The sequence below is a fragment of the Mucor velutinosus genome (assembly GCF_035048745.1).
Source record: "Mucor velutinosus strain NIH1002 chromosome Unknown tig00001553, whole genome shotgun sequence".
NCBI classification, from domain to species: Eukaryota; Fungi; Mucoromycota; class Mucoromycetes; order Mucorales; family Mucoraceae; genus Mucor; species Mucor velutinosus.
The window spans coordinates 1,146,411-1,165,481 of record NW_027041930.1 but is presented as its reverse complement, the minus strand read 5'-3'; the positions used below and the strand labels follow the sequence as shown (position 1 = coordinate 1,165,481).

The window sequence follows — 19,071 nt, the reverse complement described above, 5'->3', positions numbered from 1 at the left end:
GGGCTTACATTCATTCAGCTTTCTACAGAAATGTGCAAAATGGTAACCTTCTCACACTGGTTAGTTTCCGTAGCAAACCAGTTTAAAGAATTACATACAGAGATTCATGCCAGAGCATCAAAGCGTCTAGAGCAATATGTAATCCTAAGCAATCCCGTCTTGATAATCATTGCTGAACGCTTAAATGCTTCCTTACATGTTTCTTGGTCCATGAGCTGATTCCAATGAGCGTTTTGCTCTTTGTGTTTCCTGAATCCAATGAGCACTGTTGTCGCGCAAGTAAAGTGTGTGGTCCCACTGAAATTATCTTCAGTGTACAGCTGTTTTTTTTATTGATGTTGATCAAGTAAATCGACAGCAGTAAGGCCTCTAGTGGTACCTACATGTTTGAATAGCAAGAGGTTAAACTTGAATTATCTCCAAGAGAGTTCGAGCACATCTGTCTGGCTTTGCCGCTCAATGCGTCCCATTCAGTGAATAGATGTACTCACATTTGTTTATTAGCCTCCTGGCAAGGCGCATCTATAATAGTATGTTGACTCAATTGGTCCATCCTCGGTCCATTGGATTCTAATGCTGCATTAATCTCGATCGTACCTGCCTTTTACAGCGTGACCATGCAAATGTGGCTTGACAGTGATAAAAAAATAAATGATCCTTTCAAGCAACAACCTTTTCTCGTATTATACAAACATTCCACTATGCCAATCACTTCTGTGAGAGACGTTGATGAGCCATGCTACCATGAGATTGTCTCTCGCATCTATCTGGGCAGCTGCGAAGCTTTCAAAAAGGACATCATTACTGACAAGAAGATAACACATGTTCTCTCACTGGGCGATTTCGACAACGATTTGGATGTCAAGATTGAATACAAGGTACCGAATGCCAGTATGCGATGAACCACACTGAGCAAAAACATAACCATTCAAGTAGAATATCAGTGTGATGGATGTCGATGAGCAAAACATCATTCAGTATTTTGATGAAACCAATGAATTTATCCAAGAAACATACAAAGCAGGCGGCAGAATCCTCATCCACTGCCAGGCAGGTGTCTCACGAAGTGCTGCTGTGTTGGCTGCTTGTCTGATGAAGTCAAAGAAGATCAGCCGTGATGACGCTCTCGAAATCATCAAACGCAAACGTCCCAGCGTAGCTCCCAATGCTGGATTCATGGAGCAACTTTCACTCTATTTCGATTTGGGGTTTGACGTCGATGCTAAACATGTGGAATACAGACGTTTCTTGGTGGCTAGTATGGCTGAAGAACAAAAGAGTAAGTAAGGCAGACGGCAAGGCTAGCTGTGAGTGTTAAGCCATTCGATATAGACTATGGCTACATTGAGCATGTGGCATTGGCTGCTGATCCAGAGTACACACCTTTAACATCAGCAAGTGACACTAAGAAATTCAAGGCGCTGAGATGCAGAAAGTGTAGACGTATGCTGGTTGGATCAGAGCATGTGGTGGATCACGAAGCAGGACAGGGCCAAGTCTCCTTTTCCTACCACAAGCGTAATTCAGATATCAACATCACCACCAATGCCACATTCACCGGCGACTCAGAAGTCAATGCATCACTGAACAAAGTCAATGCTTCGTTAAACCCTCTGCTAGCATCATTAGCTATCCAAAACAACACATGTTCATCTTATTTCATTGAGCCAATGCAATGGCAGGAGGGCTTGATTGACGATTTACAAGGTAGAATTGACTGTCCAAAGTGTCAGTGCAAGTTGGGTGCTTACAACTGGTCTGGTGATCAATGCTCCTGTGGTCGCTGGATCACACCTACATTCATGTTGCATCGTAACAAGGTGGACGAAGTTAGAAATGTGTTGAGAAAATAAAGCTGGCTGAATCGCTGTACCCTGTATGATGTCAAATGTCTATATCCTGCTTCTTCCGAAGATGCCATGTTGATTTTTACCATCAGAGCCAGTAAAGGGTGCCTGCTGTCAGGGAAGGTTCTGATAGAAGGAATTCAAAATGCGCGCAATCCTGGTACCTAAGGTTGCCAATTAAAACTTACTCATCCAAATTACAATGTGTGGGGTAAACAGAATAAATATACCCAAAAAAAGATGGCCATTTTCCGCATTTCTTCTCTACTTACATTACCATGAAATCTTATACCGTTGAACAAGTGCAAGCTCACAACACACCCAATGACTGCTGGATCATCATTGATGGCAAAGTCTTTGATGTAACTGCCTTCTTGAATGAACATCCCGGTGGCAAGAAAGTGCTGGCTAAAAAAGCAGGCAAAGACTGCTCCAAAGTATTTAAGCAGTTCCACAATGACAGTATCATGCAGCGTGTGGGTCTTGCCATGCAAATTGGTGTCATTGGGTCTGCTCAAGTAGCTGAAGAGAAGGCTGCTGCTGCAGCTCCCAGAGCTCCTACTGCCCTCACTCCTGCTGCTGCGTCTCAAGGTTTGGCAGATAATCAAATTGCTAAATTTGGCGAGGGTATTCCTTACGCTGACCCTTCATGGTATCAAGAAATGAACAGGTACAGTGATTTGCCTTGGTTGCGAGAACAGTGATTTCTTACATGGCACTTAGCCCTTACTACAACGAATCCCACATCCGAGTTCGCAACGCTGTTCGTGAATGGGTGGATAAAGAGATCAGTCCCTTTTGTCATGAATGGAGCGAGAAGAAGGAAATTCCCAAGTCTGTGTTGAAGAGAGCTGCTCAAGTCGGTTTCCTCGCGGCTGTGTCTGGCGCTGCTCTGGATCCCAAGATGGCCCATTTGCTGCCTTACGGATTACCCGGAGGTGTCACACCTGCTGAATTTGACATTTTCCATGAATTCATCTGTATCGATGAATTAGCTCGATGTGGCTCTGGCGGCCTTATTTGGGCTTTGGAAGGCGGTCTTGCCATTGTAAGTTGTACAGCATAATCCTGAATGACTCGATACACTCAACATGATGATAGGGTCTTCCTCCTGTCATGAACTTTGGCACCGACGAATTAAAAAACAGAATCGTTCCTGAATGTCTTGCTGGTGACAAGATCATCTCTTTGTGTATCACTGAGCCCTCTGCTGGCTCTGATGTGGCTAATCTTGCAACCACGGCTCAAGACATGGGCGATCATTTCCTCGTCAATGGCGAAAAGAAGTGGATCACGCAAGGTGCTTATGCTGATTATTATACCGTAGCTGTCAGAACAGGTGATGCACAAGGTATGGCTGGTATCTCTCTCTTGTTGATTGAGCGCACCTTCCCTGGTGTCAATGCAAGAAAGATGGATTGCCAAGGCATGTGGGGTTCTGGCACCTCGTACATCACTTTTGACGATGTCCATGTTCCCAAATCTCATTTAATTGGCAAACTCAACGAAGGATTCAAATATGTGATGCACAACTTCAACCATGAGCGCATTGTTAGGCAAAAAAAATCAACCTTTTTCGTATGTATTGATACTAACTAGCGGCATACATCTGTTAGGGAATCGTAATGCAAGCAAGTCGTCTCTCTCGTGTCTGCATTGAGGAATCACTCAAGGTAAAATATAGTGTGAAATAGCATGAAATCTTGGGGCTGATTGTTTGTATAGTATGCTTTGAAGCGCAAGACATTTGGCCAGCGTCTCGTCGATCATGCTGTCTTGAGAAACAAGTTTGGGCACATGATCCGTCAATGCGAAGCTACTCATGCCTGGTTGGAGTCCATACTGTATCAATACAAGACACTGCCTCATGATACTCAGGCCACTATATTGGCTGGCCCAATTGCTTTGTTGAAAGCACAGTCAACACAAACATTTGAGTACTGTGCTCGTGAAGCTGCTCAGATCTTTGGTGGTTTGGCTTACACTAGAGGTGGCCAAGGTGAAAAGATTGAGAGATTATACAGAGAAGTGAGAGGTCAGTATTGTAGAACAATACTCAATCGACATACTTGTATTAAATTATACTTTTACTCTATTTCAACAGCTTATGCCATTCCAGGTATTTAATTGATTCTGCATCAATATGAATTTCTAGCTTGGCTAACATTGTGTCATATTATTAGGTGGTTCAGAGGAAATCATGTTGGATTTAGGTGTTCGTCAAGCCATCAAAAAGTGCTCCAAGCTGTAAACCATATATAATTGGGTATGATCCAAGGCTATGGAACTGAAGCTTATTATCTCGAATAAATAAAATGTGATGTTATCGGATTTTTGTATGCAAAGACAGATCAAAATGGCGAAAGTGCGCTGCGCATGGTAACTGCTATAAAGTTGAATTTTGCGATAAACCTCTCAATCCTGCTCATTTACAAAACAAAAGATGATCAGACAATTGCTATCTTTTTGCTCTATGTAATGATAGCAAGTTAGCGTTTTCGTATTGCAGAAACGGTCTTTTCACATAGTAATTTCTCAAAGTATTTTATTCTGCAGTCGATTTCGCGTGTTAGTTTTTATTTCGTCAAATAGCAGTTTCAATTCTGTCAGAATTGGTATTAAGGTGCCTGCTTAATGGCAGTATCCATGCAAGTACACGAAGTATTACCTCTTTATTCATGCGACCAGGAGAGAACTCAGGACAAACTCGCCAGCTGAGTAGCTACCGACTACTGCTCCAAAATACGTATACTACAGCAAAATTGTATGAATTTGTCGTGTTTTCTCGTGCTAGAAGCCGTTTTAAACTTCTGGAATAGCACCAAATAATTGCTCTTGTTCGGAACTTGCGTTCTAATACCGTTGCTCAACTTTTTTGGGATTGCCAAAAAATGATCAAAAAAGCATGAGGTACCCCTCATGGTTTTCATCGAAAATCAAATGATCGCGTTTTTCACCTTGAAAATGAAGACTTTTACTATGGTATATCTTGAATCAAAATGTTTCTCTCGATCCAAAGCAACCTCTGAAACCACGTTTATAAGGTTTTCATATGCAAAATATGACTATTTTCGATAAAAATCTCTTTTTTGTATTTCCGTAAACTATTCAATACGTTTATTCAAAATAACTATCTTACTTGGTACCATTAGGTGCGCCTTGAAAAGTGCTACAAGAATGCATTAGAAAGTATTTTTTTTTGTAGGGGAGACGAGCTCCAGGTTTTATTTAAAGTCCTTTAAATGTCATACTGAGTGATAGAAAAGACTGTTGGTGGACCCAATGCCTGCAATGATGAGGAATAAGAGCATTAGAAAGTACGGCGTGATCAACTCACTTTACATAGTCGAATCTGGCAGAATAGGTCGAATCGAGTCCAAAAACTCTAGAAATGAACAAATCAGAACAGAGCACAAAGCGAAGATTACGTCAAAAGGGCTTGTCGCAAGATGAATTATGAAAGCAGCACACTATGAAGCGAACCTCTCTATCAAAAAAGCTGGTACCAACAAAGCAATTCACTGTCATAATCCACGAATATACAGAGACTACATAACTCAAAGAGCGTCTGATTTCATCTAGTTTACAGAGTGTTAGAGGTCTGCAATGTAAGCTAGTACGGTTGTAATTCTTTTGATGCTTGGATTGGAAAAGAATGGTGACATTCTAGAGGGATTCCATCAAATCTGATGATCCTTATGCACAGTAAACTTAAACCAAAGCTTTTATGCATAAATGTAAAACGAAATATCAGTTGGAAAAGGGGGTTGGGGTGGGATGGGAGATACGGCATATCCAAAAGCGTTGATTTTCTGGCCGTTTATTTTAGTTTTTTTTTTTTTTATTTTTTTTTATTTTATTTTTTTTTTTTGCTGATCCTTCTACCCATGATGATTAAATTTGATTATTCCAGAATTGTGGCACGAATAGCTTTGTACAAGGAAACTGAAACAGCATCTCTATAACAGATTGATAACACACACGCAGAAAAGAGAAGGAGGGGGGGGGGGGGACATGTTAGTCGTTGCACAGTGTTTTGCAATGTGGATTGGGAACTCGTTTATAATTAGGCATTAGAACGTCGAAGCCATTAGGTTTAAGATGAGGTTGTGGCAATGTCAAATTGCATTATCGATTCAATGTAGTAAGCTCACGATCGACAGCGGCAACATGTAGTAAATGCCCTTCAAAACATCCATCCTTTAAAGTTTTCCTTAAGCATCCCATCTCTTGTTGAAACAGCGTCTCCCACTGCGCTTTTTGCCTGCAAGATTTCATTGCAAGGCCTAGCTGACGTATTTTTATGGCAGTCCCCCATGTCCATCCATCTTTTTTTTTTTTTCCATTTTCCATATTCCCAGGTTGGGCTGTTTGATTTTTTTTCACTCTAATTCTTATTTATACAATATAATATGGCACAACAAGCTAAGCAAGCTGCTCAAAAGTTAGGAGGCATGTTCCCTCAAGGATCCGGAAAGGGTATCGGTGGTGCTGTCGGTGCCATTGCTGTCCTCGGTGCTCTTGGTTATGGTGTCAACGCATCTCTTTTCAACGGTAATTTTGTGTGCAAATATATATATGTCCGGGGTAGTTGTACTCATGTGTAATATATATATTAGTTGATGGTGGTCATAGAGCTATCAAGTATACTCGTGTTTTCGGTGTCCAAGATACCGTCTACAATGAAGGTACTCATTTCATGATTCCTTGGTTTGAGACCCCCGTCATTTATGATGTCCGTGCAAAGCCTCGCAATGTCGCTTCTTTGACCGGTACCAAAGGTAATTATACCTTATCATGGTGAATTGAAGTGTTGTTTGGAATTCAAAGAGGAGAGCGAGAGAGAGAGAGAGAGAGGCATATGAGAGGTCCTTGGGGAAATGCGTGTGGGGAGCAACATTTGGCATACAAGACGTGGAAAATTAACCTTCAACATTGACAGATTTGCAAATGGTCAACATCACTTGTCGTGTACTTTCAAAGCCTCGTGTCGATCAGCTTGCTACTGTTTATCGTACTCTTGGTCAAGATTATGATGAGCGTATTCTCCCCTCTGTTGTCAACGAAGTTCTCAAGTCTGTTGTTGCTCAATTCACTGCTTCTCAGCTCATTACACAACGTGAGCGTGTGTCTCGTCTTGTCCGTGAAAACTTGGTTCGTCGTGCTTTGCGTTTCAACATTATTTTGGATGATGTCTCCATCACTCATGTTGGTTTCTCTCCCGTTTTCGAGTCTGCAGTTGAAGCCAAGCAAATTGCTCAACAAGATGCTCAACGTGCTGCTTTCATTGTCGACAGAGCTCGCCAAGAGAAGCAATCTATCATTGTTCGTGCTCAAGGTGAGGCTAAATCTGCTGAATTGATTGGTGAAGCCATTGAGAACAAGCCTGGTTTCTTGGAATTGAAGAGAATCGAAGCCGCTCGTGAAATTGCCACTGTCATCTCTAGATCTGGTAACAAGGTCATGCTTGACTCTGATACCTTATTACTCAATGTCAACACACCAAAGCAAAAGCAACAAGAGTAAATGCCAACAGCAACGCAAGACGACTTGTGAGATATAACAATTGTACAAAAATTCGAAAATGCCATTTTGACACATCATGATAATAAAAAAAGAAATAGAATTCAAAGCTAAAATGGGTGTGTGCGTGAGTTTGGTATATAAATGTACATATTAAAGTTGGAGCATATGAGTGTGTGTGTGTGTGTGAAAAGACAACGGATAGGCTAAATAGCACAAAACAACAACATCTGAACCGACGCAATCATGTATGTAACCTCTCACAAAGGGAACCCAAGCCGTCGCACGTACCACTTTAACTAATCTTCGGAACTATATGCTCCTAAAGGCAACAACAACACATCAAGTGGAGCAGCAAGCTAGTATCAGTAGCATGTAGTGTCTATCCATTTGTGCGAATGGCATGAAAACAAGGGGGGGGGGTCATTTCAATATAAACAAAAACCCTCTCCAGTGTCTGTCTGCTGCAAAAAGAAAAAGATCATCCTCACATGTAAACATATCGGTTTCTATTAGAGAAACTGCTGCTATGTGATGCTATATGGTTATAGTAGAAAATAGCTTGGTGTAACTCACCTGGTCTGATAAAGAAGATTCAAGTAGGAAAGATCTTTTTGTTGCAAACGTGTGGTAACCACCCCCAACTTTATAAGATGCCGTTAGGAAGCACAATGCTCGGAACTGCTTATAATTGCTTCCCCCTTTTTTTTTTGTTAGCTTTCTCTCTTTCTCTTTCTTTCTCTTTCTCTCTCTTTTTCAAATACACAATATATCAATATGGAAAAATCAAAAACAATTCGACGTAGACGTAGTGATTGTTCTTGGAAGAAGGAACTCAAAGCCAAATCAAGCATTGAATTAGAAACCGCTCACTATCCAGAGGGTCCAATTGAGATTACATGTTCATGGAATCCAATTGATAGAACAGAGAAACCACCCTACTCGTATGCAACTATTATCGGCCATGCCATACTGACTAGCAAAGAACGAAAGCTGACATTGCATGATATCTATGTCTGGATTACTGAAAACTATCCGTTCTACTCCAATGACACCCAGGGCTGGCAGGTAATTACATCTAGTGAATGACTACACATGGACTCTACTGACATGGACACATGCAGAATTCGATAAGACACAATCTCTCTCTACACAAATCCTTTGTCAAGATTGATCGTGATGGCCATGTCCAAAACCCACCTCGGAAGGGCTGCTTCTGGACAATCCGAGAGGGAAGCGAAAGGCTGTTCATCGATAATTTACAGAAACCTGTTGCTTCAGTAAGACGACAGCAATCATTAACTCATTTAACCGCTGGTATGAAGAGACAACATTTATTACGTCGTACTTCGTCCAACATCCCTCCTTCATTATCCACTACCTCCACGCCCAATACAGCACCATCATCACCTTCAAGGTTATTCAATCACTTTCGTACGACTACCACAACAAGAGATGTTCCGGAAGCCGAACAACATTTATTACCATCATCATTATCATCAGATCTGTTGTCTTCCCCATCCTCGTCTTCTTTATCTGGATCTTCACCTACCACCTATCATCAATTGTTCTATAATGTGCCTGATTCTACCATGTCATACAATGTCTATCCCACCGAGCAAGCCGATCTCTTTAATAATGATTATTACCTTAACTGTAACAGCAGTACCACCGGTAGTCATCCTCCCTCGCTCTCTCCATGTGATGCATACTCGACCACCTCCTCCTACAACAATGACTATCAGTCATTCAGCAGAGGCAGTAATAGATCATCCTTCTCTGGTGCTGCTACGTTGAATTTAGGCTACCCTGTTACGTATGACGCTTCTAGTTACAAAACCAAGAGCAGCGCTTATCCCTTGACCCATCAGTACCATTTAGCATACCAGCAATCATCAGAACAAGAACAGCCCGATACGCTCATGGAAGAATGGAATAAATGGTACCATATCCCTCACGACACCACTGAAAACACACTTGTTCATCTCTCCAGCGATAATAACCATGTGCAACCACCTTCAAGAGACAATTCCATGGGCCTCCATTCATACCATCGGTAAAACGGTGTCTATATAGTCAACCTTGTATAAAAACCCTCCACATTTTATGCCTTTATCCTTTTTTTTCATTTGCATTTTCCCTCTTCTCCCTCTCTCTCTCTCTCTCTCTTTTCCCCCTTCATTTTATGGTTGTAATATGCTCATGTAAACTTCTTGTTTCTATGTATACTTTCTTTTCCTTTTCTTTATATCAATAAAACCGACATCTAAATGGCAGAAGGTTTTACAAGATTATCTGATGCGGCTGTAGGGATATGGTTGCTAATAAAGAGACGATGGCTGCAGCTGTAATGAGCCGCTGCTATGCTGCTGCTGAAGTATAAATCCTGGCTGTTGTTGCTGTATGCTCTTTACTTGATTAGGCTTACTGAACGTATGATCAAAGCTAAAACCACGCGGTGCAGTGCTGCTATCATGCAATGTAGCAGAATCTGACGAAATATCCACATAGATGGGTACGCCATGACCACCGCCATCAGGGGTGGCTCTGACATGGTGGTATTCGTTGGGCGAGTTGATCATATCAAACGTGGCAGAGCTGTATCTCTGATATTCTTTATGTAGATGTGGCAGATTCTTTTGTGTTATCTCATACATGTTGTTGTGATTGTCGGGCTGACACTTGGCCTGTCCTTCTTGTGCAGTTACTTCTGAAGCTGCTGAATGGCGCTTTCTTGCTCTAATCGTATGAATTGCGTAGAGGATGCCTGTAATCAATAGTGCAATCTATAAATGATTTAGAGTTTGGGGTAAGGAAAACAAAACCCTTTATTTAGTTATATGAAATTGTGCAGTGTAACTTACCACAAGGACGGACCCAATGGAGATTCCAATGATGGCTTTATCATTCAAAGTGTTGTGAGGATCAAAGTTATTGTTACTGTTATTGGCACCTGGAACAGAAGAGGAGGATGAGGAGGAGAGCGAGAATGATTTGAGCCATGTTGCGGATCCTTCCAGGCTTAAAAAATACACCTCGTTGGTAATCAGCCCCTTTTGATTGACACCAAACAGGACAAACAGGGTATTGTTGCAGAGAATGGCTTGAACAAACTGGATTAGCATTCGCTTAGTCATACAACCTTTTGTAGTTTACCTGAATGTCCAAACCGTGGCCCTGCGCCTTGGCTTTGCTCGTAATCGTCCACTCGTGTATATTCCAATGTTTTCGAGTCAAACAAATACAGATAGTCGGATACAGCAGAAGGATCTATAAATTTTGGTAAAACATCATGTGCATCATGCTTCAGGTTGGTACGACATTACATACGTTTTTCATTGCCATCATCCGTTGCACCTCCATATATCAGAATCTTTCCTGAATAAGGCACTGAAATAACAATATTAGGTCAAAAATTGTCATCTATTTAGCGTTGTGTTCAGTTTTACAGAGATTAGCCGTGTGCATGTATCTCTGCTGGACATGGTAGGTGCGGAGGGGCTTTGTCTAAGGCTCTAGGTAGCATCCAATGTGTTGTAAGTGAGAATATCGTTCATTGGGATCAGGTTGTAGTAAGGCACAAGGCGAGTTGAATTGTTGCTGATGCTGTCAATCACTGCACTGTTGTTGCTATCGCTGGTCCGTATTCTGCCTCCAGTGTAGAATATACGAATGCCATCTTTGTCCAGTGTGGCTGTATGGCCAAAACGAGTATAGGTGCCTGAGGGTAGCACGCCAGGACAGATGCTCCAGGCAAAAATCTATTTTTGTTTGTACGTATGAGTGTATTTTCCTCTTGTATAAATAGACACACATACTCTATCAATGTGTAGCACTGTAGTAGTGTTGATTAGTTTAGCGTCACGTAAATCATGAATTATACACAACAGAGGGTGTACCTTAGACCACCCCAATAATAGATGCGTTTTTGATTCGGAACACTGACTGCTGTGCCCATGTAGCTGTGGAAAGAAAAAGAGAGAGGTAGGCATACAATGTGTTGAGGCTGCACATTAGCATGTAGATGGGAGAACATTGAGTCGAATGCACATCTTGATTGAATGTTGTTTGTATAGTATACACTATAGCCCATGCTATCATAAACCGGGGATACTTACATGGCACTTGCTAAGCTTCTATTGTCGTTTGGAATGGTGGTCCATAGATCAGTTTTAGAGTCAAATAATCGTGTTACATTTCGAACGGAAGGTGTTCCATTGTATCCGCCGTCCTCAATGTACTGATAGTCGGATATTGGTGTTGCTGTACCTGCGAGTGATCCTTCTGTAACGTAGTGTGTGTTGTCTGGTATCGATACCCATTTTGCCGTTGTCTCATCCAAGACCAAATTTTGCGTCAAGTCGAGGTAATGATGTTCGTCTAATGCTTTTCGCACCACTAAATCTCCTAATGCCACATAGCCGCCTGAATAGCAGTAGATTCTACTGTTCAACCGTGTGCATGCTTTCGCACAAATCTGATGTAGCACTTGCGTTCGTTGCACCATGCTCAGAATTCTTACAAGATTGATAGTTTGGTGTAATCGAAGCCCCATGAACCAACTTGAAAGCGCAATAAATAATAATATAATACAACATTGAAAAATAAAGAGAAATATATTACAAGAACAGAAAAGGAGAGGAAGATCCTGACAATATACCATCCATACAGCATATACTTGGTGAACATAAGCTGTTCTGCACCCAGTGTTGTTTGCTCAACCAAGGGACATGATGCATCGATATGCTTTACAGAGCGTCACAAAGCAGGTACATAATGTAGCGTATAAACAACAACACTGTGTAAACAAATACCATGTCGTTTGTATTAAATGCAATCAACAAAGACACTGCTGCGCTTTTAATGGATCTATTCAGGTTTGACAGCAAGCATAAGCGAGGTCTAGGAATATTTAGTGTCGTATCATTGGCATGTAACGATGGACATTAATGCACCACAACCGCCAGCCTCCTCCACATCATACGTCTTTTAGTTCTCAACAAGGTGGATGTAATTGATGCTTCCGATGAGTTGTCTTACATGTCAAATTTGAGCCTGTCTTCTGAATGTACGGTAGATGGCATCTAGCATTGTATTTATTATGGATTACACGTATGGATTACCTATGAATGGTGACTAAAAAAAAAAAAAAAAAAAAAAAAAAAAAAAAAAAAAACAACAACAACAAAGAGATGAGTTACACCAACAATATTATACAATAAATTACATGTTGTACCTGAATTAAATGATACAAAAGGATCATCATCGTCATCTGTTGGTGGTGGTGTCGTGGGATTGTGTTCCTGCTGTGAGGGTGGTGATAAGGTGTTCTGATGCTTATCATCGATATTCAAGTCAAAACTGATACTTTCTTTGAGACGATTAAAGTGGATACAACGGATGGGATTGTCCTTGTTTGGTATAATGGGTGGTTTCATGTTTCGTAGTAATGCAAAATTGATGGATTTGAAGAATGAATGCGATTTGACTTCACTTGCGCCAGCGCGAGCTCCTAAACGTTTCTTTTCGTTCTTGGTCAAAAGTTTTCGAATGAATGATTTGCAATGGCTGGATAATCCAGGCCCACGATAATAAGGATTGCTGGAGTAATCTGGAAATTCAACGGATTGGCTGAGGATCAGTTCAAATGTGTCGTCTCGAGTGGGCCCTTTGAAGGGTGTGTATCCGCACTACATGTACAAAGAATGAGTCTGTCACTCATACACCATGCCAGGCTCTTGTGCTCACAATCATTTCGTATACTAATATACCCAATGTCCACCAATCGACTGTGCTTGTATGGCCATTTCCTCTTATCACCTCTGGAGCCAAGTATTCTATACAATGCATTGACATGAGCCAGGATACATGGCTAGTGGTAGTAGAAAAAAACCTACCTTCTGTGCCAACAAACGAGTTGGTCCTGAGGTTCATGCATGATCTGGTATCCAGCATAGGTTGCCGCTACGAAATATATGTAAGTGTACCATTTCCCAATATGCTTTATGTCCTTCTTACCGAAAATGGGGAATTAGGTTGTACAAGAGTGGGTGGAGCTGCTGAAGGTGATTGTATAGAAAGATCGAAATCAGATAACATCAAATGGCCAGATTCATGTAGTAAAATATCTAGATCAATCAATTAATGTAGGGTGGGGTGGAAATGCAAAGCTGGTCTTACTCTCTGGCTTGAGATCCCTAAACACAATGCCCATCAGATGCAGGTACTCCAATGCTGCTACCACTTCAGCAGCATAGAATTTAGCGTCATTCTCTTTGAGGATTCGGCCAGGTCTATTCTGCAGAGCTGTTGTTCCCGTGGCGTCAGTATCATTGATTTGCTTGGAGCACAATCATTATAGCCTACCTCGAAAGAACTCACCACCCACACAAAACTCCATGCAAAAATACAGATACTGGTTGCTCTGAAATGAGTGATACAAAGGCACAATGAAAGGATGATTTGCTGTGGATAAGATGGCCTGTTCTGCCATGGCTCGCTTGATCTTGTTTCTTTTAATCATTTCCTTTTTCGATAACACTATGCATATATTAATTGAAAGGAATCTTAGCAAGGAGATGTCAGTGCTTCACCTTTCAAAGCGTACAGCTTTTTGGTTTCCTTGTGTTTGACCAGATAGACTCTCCCAACGTCACCTTTACCCAACAATCTAACCTTTTCAAAATCAGTGGGCCCTACTTGCACAGTGTCCTTTTGAAGCGAGTAGGAAGATCGAAGCGAGGGACGTGGTGATGATGGTGTCGAGTGCACTTGCAGCGGCAGTGGTGGTGCTGGTGGAGCGAGATCGTCTAGCGTCGAGTTACTGGAGCTGCTGCTGCTAATGCTGCTGGAGAAATAATCTGTGGTATTCGGCACGGATGCGACTCTTCGAAGCACATTGCTATGATCTACAGACGAGATAACGTCCAATGCTCTATTACTCAGTTTGACCTTGGATTGAAACACTTTGTCTGGCTGATAACATGGTGCTGGCGAAGAGGGGAGAGACATGATGTGAGAGAAAGAAAGAGAGAGAGAGAGAGAGAGAGAGAGAGAAAGAGGGAAATCCAAAACGAAACTTTATTTTTATAGTGTGGTTGCATTCTTCGATGATTGGTTGCCTAAATTTATTCATCATCTTGCTCAAACGATAGTAAAGAGGATGTTGGTTTTGATTTTGATTTGGTCTTTTTCTTCTTGGTTTTTAGCGATGCTTTGTCTGATTTCTGGATCTCTTCATCGATGATAGATTGCAATTTGCGCTTTGATGAAGCCGCTTGTTTGCGAAACAAGAGGCGGCCGTTTTCATCCACTGCTGGTGCTTCTGGCTCTTTGGATGCCTCCTCTTTTTCATCTTGGTCCTTCTCGTCCTCCTCATCCTGCTTTTTGAACACCTCTTAAACGGCTGTCAACAAGTTTGTCATGTCGATCATTGCCTTTTATTGATAGTTTTACCTCGTCCTTTGGCATCCAGTTCCACTACTTGTGCTCCATCCAGTTCGTCATAATCATCATCGTCTTGGCCATCCTCGTAATTCTCAAATTTCCTAGCTGTCTTTTCCTTTTCCTGATTCTGGTTCTTGAGGCGTGCCAGGAAGGGAGCTTCCTTTTGCACGTAGCTCAGGCTATTTGACAGCTGTTTAGGTGTCAGGTTTCTTTTGGGTGGCATATGTCCAAATGGATAAATGGAAAATCCAACGTTTGGAAATGACTGAAGCAAAAGCTACAGCTCTCATAGTCACACGACTGGTATCAAACGTATTCCAAACTCGTTTGATCTGGCCCTTGCATCTGTGCGCGTACCACAAGAAACCGATAAAGGAGTCAAATTTATTGAGTTAATTAAACAGAGCAGTATTTAAGCATAAGGATCTGCGCCAAGCTCATGGAACCACTGGTAATGTAGATGAGATGCAGGTTGTAGGCAGCCTCTGATTTGAGGTCGAATTCATCGTCCATGTCTTGCTCTAGCTCTTGTTCTTCTTCTTCGCTAATGGGCCATTTGTACACATCCTCCACGGGTCGACGTTCAACAGTGCCGTCAGCTGCTTTTCTCATGGACAAGGCTTTTTCATAATGTGGCACCGCTAAATGAGTCAATCCCAACAGATGAAACGCACGGCCAATGTTGTATTCTGCCTCCTGGTTGTGTTTGGCCAGTTTGGCATACTCAAAGATGAACAACATGCCCTGAAGTAACAGTTATTATCAAGTCTGTCTTTTTTTTTCGGATTTCAAGCTACTTGCCTGCATGATTTGCAAATGTCTGTTTTCTGATTTACGCGTGATGGCTGAATGCAGCAAGGACAAGCCTAAAGAAAGCGTATTCAAACGATCTTTGGGTGCAATGGCATACGACCTCAAAAAGAACACTAGGTTTATCGTTAGTCATAACACGCATGCTTGTCCAACTTACTTTACTTACGAGAAGAAGCCAATACACTCTTGGTCAGACTCACAATGCCTCCAAATACGGTCAGCAGCATAGGACTTAATTGGGTAGGAGCTGCAATGCCCTTCTTTTCAGTGTTGTTGCTAATCATGTTCATGTCGGTTTCCTTGGGTATATCGTAAAAGCGGCTGTAGTGCTGCTCACTGGCAGTGGAGGGGTCCACATTCATGGCTAGAATGGCTTCTTTCAGTTTTAGAATCTCCTCCAAAGCAACAGCATTGTCATTTGAGCCTTCCAATGTCTTGCGTCTGTTAGTGACAAGTGCATCCATCAATCGAATATTTCTCATCAGGTATCTCAGCTGATTATAAGACGCATAGGCCACAGTATCTGAAATGCCTTCATTGAGAACAGACATGAATAGTCTGTAAGGGTCGTTTTGGAACTGATAGTAGTTACAAAGCCAACGAGCGCCCAACTGAATGAAGCTTTCGCTCTTGCCAATGACACCGCAACCTACCATGGCAAGTCGGATGGCCGTCTTTTTCTCCACATTTTGATAAAACACATTGGCATTGGAAAGCTTCTTGAGCACCTCGTAAGCGTCTTCTGTTCGTCTTGTCACAGCCAAGATGAATGCATACCGAAGAAACACGTAGAGCCATTTGTCAAATGAAATGCCACGAAATTGAGTGGCTTGCACGAGCTGTCTGTTCCTTTCCTCCTCTTCTTGGTGCATCTTTGTCTCTTCATCATCCATGTCCTGCGACGGTGCGTCTGCTAGTGTTGTAGAGCCATCCTCGTTCTTGATCTTGACCTTTCGCAGACGATTTGCCATAGTGTGTGCTTCTAAACCAATGTCGGCGTTGTATCTGTACGTTTTTCTTCCTTTTCGCAGAGCATAGAAGCCAGTATATCGATATGATTTTTTGGTTGGATAGAATGCTGACACCGTCGTAAAGTCCTCAAGTAGGTCTCGCGCATTACGCATGTAATCACGCATCAGACCTCTGTCTGCTATTCTCAAGTCGGGGCCCAATTGCTCATCCTGTTCATCCAGCTTTTTGAATATGCTGTGTGTAGCAATCGTCTTTTCATCATCCAAACGTTTATCCTCATTTTTACGCTGACGATAGTACTCTGCTTTACTTTGCTTACTCGTTTCATCAAAGATGGAGGAGGATGGCTTGGCTCTCTTTCTTCGATTTTCCTTCATTTCGTTGAGCCTGTCCTTGGCGGTAGATTCGTCTTGGTCATCGTCCTTGTCCAGGTCAGACCTTTTCTGCTTGCGTGCTTTTCTACCTTGCTCCATCACTAAAGAGAGTGGTTGAGTTGAGCAGCTTTAAACATTCAAAATCTATAGTTTACCATAATCGACTAGTTGCAAAGCTTCTTCCTCTTTTCCTTGCTCTTCGTAGACAGTAGCAAGCGACATCAACACATCCACATTGTCACTTTGCTCCTCCAGCACTGGGCATGGTTAGTTGAATGTCAATAACATCTCACACGTGTCCTACCATTCTTGTAGAATTGCACAGCAGTATCCAAATGGCCAATCTCTTTGAAACAATCACCAGTTTTAATAACCAGATCCGTTTGTACCTCCTGTGGATACGTCTTTAGTATGCAAGTCTAGCCTCTCTAAGGTACGGCCACTTACATCTGACACATCAATAATTCTCTGAAACACTTGCAGCGCTAGATCAAAGTGCCTCTTATCATAGTAGGCATAAGCAATATCTTGATGCAAATCGGGATAGGTAGTAGCAGGGTATTGCAACAAATATTTGAAATGTTCCTATTATGGAGTGTAACTTAATTCTTGGTAATAACAAGAACAAGTAATGCCCAACTTACTGTGCCCAATCTCACTTGATTCATATACACACGACAAACACCCATTCTCACTCGTAATTCAATGGGAAATTCTGTTCTACTTTCATCATCTTCCAGGTATTCATCGTCATCATCACGATCCACCCACCAAGTCTCGTTTTGGCGTTTTTGAATCAGTCTCAAACCGGTTTTGATCGTGTTGAGTGATTTCTTGTAGTCGTTCAGAATCAGGTATAGTTCACTCAACATGTTGATTTCAGAATATCCCAATTTGTTTTTGAAGTCATCTTCTACTCCTTCTTCTTCGTCCTCATCTTCGTCCTCTTCAATGTTGTTTGTATGCCAAACAATCGCGTCCTCGTACATTTGAATCGCTTCCTTGGTTTTGCCTTGGGTTCGGTATAAGTGAGCCAGTTCGTTGATGACCTTGAAGTGATGTGGATAGTGCTCTAGAATAGTTTTAAATCCCTCAATGGCCTTTGTAGTGTCGTCAAGTTGCTTGTAGAGAAATGCACGATCCCAAATAGCATCGACATCTGTTGGATCGTTGCTGATGACTTTGGAGAAACAGTGGATAGCTTGGCGAGTAGCATTGCATTCACTATAATCGTATCAGTACTAGATCAATGGCTCAAACTGCAACAGACTTACATTGATTTCTGTGCCAATTCCTTCCATAGATCATTGTCATTTGTCAAGAGAGCAGCTGTCATACGAAACTGGAGTGATTTCTCTGTATTCCCCAGCTCTTCATGCACTAATCCCAATGTATTCCACGCTGGATAGGCCTGCGGGTTTTCCTTGATGATATTTTGCAGTAGATCCACGGCACTGCCGTAATCTTTTTGGATATATAGCCCGTTGGCTTGACCCAGTACCCGCTTTACTTCATCACTGAGTCTCAACTCGCCTGCTGTAATGCGTTTCTTGGTAGACCTTTTGACACGATTCAGACCAATGCCAGATGTCAATGCTAAATTGTTGTCGAACTCCTCCATCTCCCTTTGGAATTCATCCAAATCACCTGTTTTTAATTTGGAGCGTTGCTCTGCTGATTGATTGAGAAGCGTCCTGTGATGAGCAATTTCTGTCAGTGTCCTGGGCGTATGCTTATAGCGATGTACTGTACGTTATTTCATCATCATCCACTGTCTCGTCCTCGTCGTCTTCTTCCATCCACTCATCAAGCGAGTCTTGGTCATCGTCATCGTCGTCATCGTCCTCCTCAAAGCCCTCTTCTTCTAGTTCCATTTTACTGTCATCTGCTTGTTCGATTTCGTTGATACTGCTGGGATTGGCAAGATCCAAGATGCCTGTACCTTTCATTAGAGCGGATACATCGACATCTTCTGTGTCTGTGTCCCCTGTTGGTATCGCCATTGATGCCTTTCCTTTGCCCTTGTTTCTAGTTTGTCGTTTTGGACCCATTTTGATTGATTTGATAAAAGAGATAAATGCAAAAAAATTACTTTT

At 42.0% G+C, this 19,071-nt stretch overlaps 9 protein-coding genes across 9 annotated transcripts; 4 read left to right on the top strand and 5 right to left on the bottom strand.

Annotated features, from left to right (window-relative positions):
- Window positions 1-701: 701 nt before the first annotated feature.
- Window positions 702-1,853, top strand: ATC70_007743 (uncharacterized protein; the record flags this gene model as incomplete). The annotated part of the gene is made up of 3 exons (XM_064827001.1): window positions 702-878; window positions 937-1,279; window positions 1,333-1,853. The coding sequence occupies 3 exons, from the start codon at window positions 702-704 to the stop codon at window positions 1,851-1,853; spliced, it is 1,041 nt and encodes a 346-aa protein (XP_064676058.1).
- A 272-nt stretch (window positions 1,854-2,125) lies between these two features.
- On the top strand, window positions 2,126-4,098 carry APL4 (clathrin associated protein complex large subunit; the record flags this gene model as incomplete). The annotated part of the gene is made up of 7 exons (XM_064827000.1): window positions 2,126-2,517; window positions 2,571-2,895; window positions 2,949-3,398; window positions 3,464-3,520; window positions 3,573-3,882; window positions 3,952-3,966; window positions 4,031-4,098. 7 exons carry the CDS (start codon window positions 2,126-2,128, stop codon window positions 4,096-4,098), a joined length of 1,617 nt encoding a protein of 538 aa, XP_064676057.1.
- A 2,161-nt stretch (window positions 4,099-6,259) lies between these two features.
- Window positions 6,260-7,373, top strand: ATC70_007741 (uncharacterized protein; the record flags this gene model as incomplete). The annotated part of the gene is made up of 3 exons (XM_064826999.1): window positions 6,260-6,401; window positions 6,467-6,628; window positions 6,790-7,373. 3 exons carry the CDS (start codon window positions 6,260-6,262, stop codon window positions 7,371-7,373), a joined length of 888 nt encoding a protein of 295 aa, XP_064676056.1.
- A 774-nt stretch (window positions 7,374-8,147) lies between these two features.
- Window positions 8,148-9,430, top strand: ATC70_007740 (uncharacterized protein; the record flags this gene model as incomplete). The annotated part of the gene is made up of 2 exons (XM_064826998.1): window positions 8,148-8,438; window positions 8,495-9,430. 2 exons carry the CDS (start codon window positions 8,148-8,150, stop codon window positions 9,428-9,430), a joined length of 1,227 nt encoding a protein of 408 aa, XP_064676055.1.
- A 261-nt stretch (window positions 9,431-9,691) lies between these two features.
- Window positions 9,692-10,838, bottom strand: ATC70_007739 (uncharacterized protein; the record flags this gene model as incomplete). The annotated part of the gene is made up of 5 exons (XM_064826997.1): window positions 9,692-10,156; window positions 10,235-10,473; window positions 10,527-10,640; window positions 10,701-10,760; window positions 10,820-10,838. The coding sequence occupies 5 exons, from the start codon at window positions 10,836-10,838 to the stop codon at window positions 9,692-9,694; spliced, it is 897 nt and encodes a 298-aa protein (XP_064676054.1).
- A 646-nt stretch (window positions 10,839-11,484) lies between these two features.
- On the bottom strand, window positions 11,485-11,877 carry ATC70_007738 (uncharacterized protein; the record flags this gene model as incomplete). The annotated part of the gene is made up of 1 exon (XM_064826996.1): window positions 11,485-11,877. One exon carries the CDS (start codon window positions 11,875-11,877, stop codon window positions 11,485-11,487), a length of 393 nt encoding a protein of 130 aa, XP_064676053.1.
- A 612-nt stretch (window positions 11,878-12,489) lies between these two features.
- Window positions 12,490-14,381, bottom strand: ATC70_007737 (uncharacterized protein; the record flags this gene model as incomplete). The annotated part of the gene is made up of 8 exons (XM_064826995.1): window positions 12,490-12,506; window positions 12,607-13,060; window positions 13,119-13,207; window positions 13,268-13,334; window positions 13,389-13,498; window positions 13,551-13,676; window positions 13,737-13,910; window positions 13,964-14,381. 8 exons carry the CDS (start codon window positions 14,379-14,381, stop codon window positions 12,490-12,492), a joined length of 1,455 nt encoding a protein of 484 aa, XP_064676052.1.
- A 116-nt stretch (window positions 14,382-14,497) lies between these two features.
- ATC70_007736 (uncharacterized protein) lies at window positions 14,498-15,039 on the bottom strand (the record flags this gene model as incomplete). The annotated part of the gene is made up of 2 exons (XM_064826994.1): window positions 14,498-14,766; window positions 14,826-15,039. The coding sequence occupies 2 exons, from the start codon at window positions 15,037-15,039 to the stop codon at window positions 14,498-14,500; spliced, it is 483 nt and encodes a 160-aa protein (XP_064676051.1).
- A 173-nt stretch (window positions 15,040-15,212) lies between these two features.
- Window positions 15,213-19,026, bottom strand: ATC70_007735 (uncharacterized protein; the record flags this gene model as incomplete). Its single annotated transcript, XM_064826993.1, has 9 exons — window positions 15,213-15,560; window positions 15,618-15,742; window positions 15,796-17,076; window positions 17,131-17,232; window positions 17,280-17,367; window positions 17,423-17,560; window positions 17,620-18,199; window positions 18,250-18,669; window positions 18,728-19,026. The coding sequence occupies 9 exons, from the start codon at window positions 19,024-19,026 to the stop codon at window positions 15,213-15,215; spliced, it is 3,381 nt and encodes a 1,126-aa protein (XP_064676050.1).
- Window positions 19,027-19,071: the final 45 nt, after the last annotated feature.